Genomic DNA, 5025 nt, shown 5'->3' on the forward strand with positions numbered 1-5025 from the left:
AAACTCAAATAAAATATTTTTAAACATAAATATTTCACGAATATAGTTAAAAAAAAAAAAAAACAGAAATGGTGAGATTAACACGATGATTGTTGCATTCTAACTTTTGTTTAACCTGTCCGAAAATTTCTACCCAACCATTATAAAAAAGGGTCACTAGATTGGAGAAAAGAACAAAATAGAGAGAGAAGCATCCATGTATAGAACAATTTATCGTTACTCATCAAAGCCACATGGACAAGAAATGCAGAGTATGGGAAAGAAAATGACCCGAAAACTGACCCTTAATTGCACAACATAACCTTGCACCAAAACCGAGAAAAAGATAAATTAGATCTCACTTCGATTTCGATTAAAACCCAATAACTCATCGCCAGCAAGCAACAGTTAGTCACCACGTTCACTCACTCCCACATTCTCGTTAAATTTAAGGTAACTAAAACTAACACAACACCCAATAAATATCTAATAGTATCAGTGATAAACTAATAATTCCAATATCATGGAACAAACTTAAATTATAATAATTAATATTATGGTGCGAAATTGAAAATTTCAGCTTTTACTTTTCGGCCAGAAGCGTGTGTAATGTTTAGTGGCGTGGAAATTGACTGGTCTGGTTGATGACATTCCGTTTAATAAGTTTCTTGTTATTTTGTGCTGCTTTTTTCTGCTTTCTCCCCAAACCTTGGTCAGATCCGCGAACCCATCTCTACAAAAGCACAACGAACAACGCTCTTTCCATTCAGACATTACTACAAACACATACCGAGCTATGCTATGCTCTCTTCTCTTTCTCTTTAATTCCTTCTGTTAATCAGCTTTGTTGACTCTTCTTCTTCAGTTCTTCGCTCGCATTACAGCACCCTTCCCTATTTGTTTATTTCTCCCATAAGGTGCTTATCTACGTCGTCGTTTTAGTCAACTATGAGTCTACGGGCTTCTTTATAAATTTTGATTAGTGATTCTGTGGTTTCTTGATCTTGCTTCATTGGTTACGTATCGCAGATCCGTGTTTGGTATTCAGTTATAGAGTTACTCTCCTTTTTTCATTTTTACTCCTGTTGTTTTTATTGTTTGTTTATGCGTTGAGGACAAATTGCAGTTTCATATCTGCTTAGGTTAGCAAAAATGGATCTTATTTTGCTTTGATTTTAATTTTGTTATTTTTAAATAAAAAGCCGAATACCATGTTTTGAGTTTGAGGATGTTGGATTGAATCGTTAAATTCAATGTTCGTGTCTTGTTTCGGACATTGTAACCTCCTCCTGTCTCTTCTTTTGGTTTTATTTTACCCGTAAGAAACCCAGAAAATCAGTGAATTTTTAATTTATTCCGGACCTGTTTTCCTGGGCAATGAAATTTAGACATAGATTTATTTGTTTCTCAACTGGATCGATATCAAATCTGTGGGCTGTGCCAAAAAGAGAAAGAAAAGAATTAACTAGTGGTTTTTCTGATAACTTTTACTTTTTCCACGCAGATAAATCCACTGGATTTGGAAACTAGTGATACATTGTGAACTCACTGAAAGTGTGGAAAGAATCCAGTCATAAGTCTTAATAGTTAACACTAGATACTGTGGTTCAAGCAACATGTCTACAGCAACCAAGGGTGATAGGAAGGCCACCCTTGACGCAGCATCATGGATGTTCAATGTGGTATCATCTGTGGGAATCATCATTGTGAATAAAGCTCTCATGGCTAACTATGGTTTCAGTTTTGGTATAGCCTCATCATCACTATCTTTTTTTCCTTATTTCATTCATTTTGCCTTCCACACCTAACTTCATTATATGCTTTTATTGCTCATGCCACATGCTAGTAAAGCGTATTCGTAGTAGATCGGAATTAGGTGTTTCGTAGATCTTTTTTATGCTAATGTTTTGCAATCCTTACTTTAATAATAATAATAATAATTAATAATAATATGATTATTATTATTAATTATTATTATTATTATTATTATTATTATTATTATTATTATTATTATTATTATTTCCTGTAACTTTTGAATTTATTATAAATTCATAAACGGACCTGTTATGATATTCACCTAAATTATTCACCTAAAGTATTCAACAACCACCAGTTCTTCTGAATTTCAGAAGATCTGGGAAGAACAGACCCCAGCCTTTTCTTTTTACGATCCAACAAATCTGTGGTAGGGCTCAAGAGAAAGGCATTCATAGTTCGCATGGTTTTGTTATTAAGGCTGATATGTATTATTGTTTAAATGTTTGTCTATGTCTTACAACTGCAGCAGCCAAGTGCTGAGAATAGTGCTAGATGGTTAAATAAAAATCTTGGTATTAACACTGACCAAATAAGAATGTAATTTATGTTTTCTCTACTCCAGTCCTGACATTGTATATTATTGTCATATAATGGTTCTATTATGCAGCTACGACCTTAACTGGCCTCCATTTTATCACAACCACCTTGCTGACTTCCATTCTTAAGGGGATGGGATATATCCAGAGTACTCAACTTCCAATTTCTGATCTCATCAAGTTTGTGTTATTTGCTAATTTTTCCATTGTCGGAATGAATGTGAGTTTAATGTGGAACTCTGTTGGTTTCTATCAGGTAATTTTGTGCATTTGGTACAAAAGTATTACATCTTTTACTCTATGCTATGGTAAAGGTAAGTATTTATAATGGCCTGTTCTTTGAAAATGATATTTTCAGATCGCTAAGTTGAGTATGATTCCAGTATCTTGTTTGCTGGAAGTTGTCTTTGATGATGTGCGATATTCAAGGGACACAAAGCTAAGCATTTGTTTGGTACTCCTGGGTGTTGGTGTCTGTACTGTCACTGATGTGAGCGTCAATATGAAGGGCTTAATAGCTGCTGTGGTGGCAGTCTGGAGCACCGCACTTCAGCAGTATGTAAGTAACATATTAACACTATCAAATGCTGAATCTCAATTAGGAGAAAGAAACTGAGGAAATTTGAATTTCTTGTCATCAATGTGGTTAAAAAATTGGTGAATTTGCACTTTTAGTTGCACAATGCTTGTTGACATTCATGTATGCACAAATTAATGAGACCTAAAACTGAAAAAGAAAGGAAAAAAAAAAAAAGAAAAGGTGTTTGCAGTATTTGTTCTTCTTAAACTCGAGTTATGTTGATTAATATTCTAAATCCGCTTATTTCATTTGGTTTTCTTGATGTTGATCTTGTTGAGCTTATAGCTAGTTCTATTTTGTGTAGTATGTGCATTTTCTACAGAGGAAGTACTCTCTTGGATCGTTTAATTTGTTGGGCCATACTGCACCAGCACAGGCCGCAAGTTTACTGTTAGCAGGTCCCTTTGTGGACTATTGGTTGACAAACAAACGAGTTGATGCTTTCAACTATGGTCTGGCATCTACTGTAAGTTTCTCTCAGTTTATTTATATGACCATGGTTTAATCTTGACGATTTTGTAATGCAGTGAAAGTTCAAACCAAAGGTTTACAAGTAGTATCTAGTTTGTCCAAGTAGAGGCATGAGATAAGCTCTGAAATAAAACTGTGTTGTGAAATAAAACTCCTGTGCACATTTTTCTACTCTTTTTCTAAAATGTTTAGAGCTGAAAAGGTTGATCCTGAAACTGTCAATAATTCTTTCTTATGTAGCTTGCTTGCTCTATAATCGGGACATTTTTCTATTCCTTTAAATTCTTATACATGCTTAGTATGACTTCAAAAAATTCCCTCATAAATCTCTGGAGGAGAGTCTATGCTTTTAAATTGCCTGCGTTATACTTTCTGCCATAATACTAAAATTGATCTGCTCTGTGTGCCTGCAGCTGTTCATCGTTCTGTCTTGCACTATCGCGGTAGGAGTAAACCTTAGTCAGTTCATCTGCATTGGCCGGTTTACTGCCGTAACATTCCAAGTCCTTGGCCATATGAAGACTATTCTAGTTCTTATCTTGGGATTTGTTTTCTTTGGAAAAGAAGGCCTCAATCTACATGTAGTTATAGGCATGCTCATTGCCATAGTTGGAATGATCTGGTACGGCAATGCATCTTCACAGCCAGGAGGGAAAGAGCGCCGCAGTCATTCCCTTCCTACCACTACCAAAACACAAGATTATAGTGCAGTTCCAGTATCATCTGAACCTGATGAAGAGGCATAGAAATTTTAGTGCATGTTCAAGAAAAGAGATAAATGTGGGGGTGTAACGTTTTGGTGATGTTCATGGCAGGTGCTCTTTGTGTCAACTGATTCATTTTTCTTTCATCTAGAAGGGATTTATTTTGTTATTGATAGAATCATGCACAATCATATATCTCTCGTTTTTTGTGTACTTAACTATAGTGGAAGCTAAGGACACATTGAACGGGTTCATTTGCGAAATAATGTTAATTTTTTCCAGCATAGAAGTTGGTAAACTGTACTTTTAATACTTGATTCACAAAAAAAGCAATCCTTAATTTCTTATTCACTTTTCAAACGGATTGCCATTGTTTGTTCCGGCCTATATCATGAAAAAGTTTCATTTTAATTTATTACATTACACATAGTTAATATCCCTATTTAGCTATTATTCGGATATGAAGCTTGGAGGCTTGGACTATCTTCCGTGTTTAAGCTTTACATTAATAGTCAACGGAAGAATATTCCTAACAAAGTATATATTCTATATTTCTATTACACCGTCCAACAAATTAAAAAAAAATCATTACAATGTCTGAATGGCAAGTGACACGTGTTATATTACCGATCCATAATAAGCGCCCAAGTCATTTCACGTAACTGTAAAGTAAGATAGATAAAGAGTAACAGACTGCTGAATGACCACGTAATCTTGAATAATGAAGTCCTTTTCATTACTAATTTAATTTTTTCAGTCTGATCAGCATGGGCAGCAGAATACTTTCGAGTTACGTTCTTCAGAAAGAAAAAGCAAATCATCATTTTTAAATTTAATACATGAGGTATCAATGCTCAATGCAGGACAAGCTTTATGTTATGAATTATGGATGGTTTGTTTCTGCAGGACAAGTCAACAGGCTAATAATGCATTCTTG

At 34.7% G+C, this 5025-nt stretch overlaps 1 protein-coding gene across 1 annotated transcript; it reads left to right on the plus strand.

Moving 5' to 3' along the window:
• The first annotated feature begins 631 nt into the window (after window positions 1-631).
• LOC130969124 (UDP-rhamnose/UDP-galactose transporter 6-like) lies at window positions 632-4506 on the plus strand. The gene is made up of 6 exons (XM_057894719.1): window positions 632-896; window positions 1484-1725; window positions 2405-2589; window positions 2692-2892; window positions 3218-3379; window positions 3798-4506. The coding sequence occupies exons 2-6, from the start codon at window positions 1596-1598 to the stop codon at window positions 4128-4130; spliced, it is 1011 nt and encodes a 336-aa protein (XP_057750702.1). The 5' UTR covers window positions 632-896; window positions 1484-1595; the 3' UTR covers window positions 4131-4506.
• The last annotated feature ends 519 nt before the right edge of the window (window positions 4507-5025 follow it).

The sequence above is a fragment of the Arachis stenosperma genome, chromosome 3 (genome assembly GCF_014773155.1).
Source record: "Arachis stenosperma cultivar V10309 chromosome 3, arast.V10309.gnm1.PFL2, whole genome shotgun sequence".
NCBI classification, from domain to species: Eukaryota; Viridiplantae; Streptophyta; class Magnoliopsida; order Fabales; family Fabaceae; genus Arachis; species Arachis stenosperma.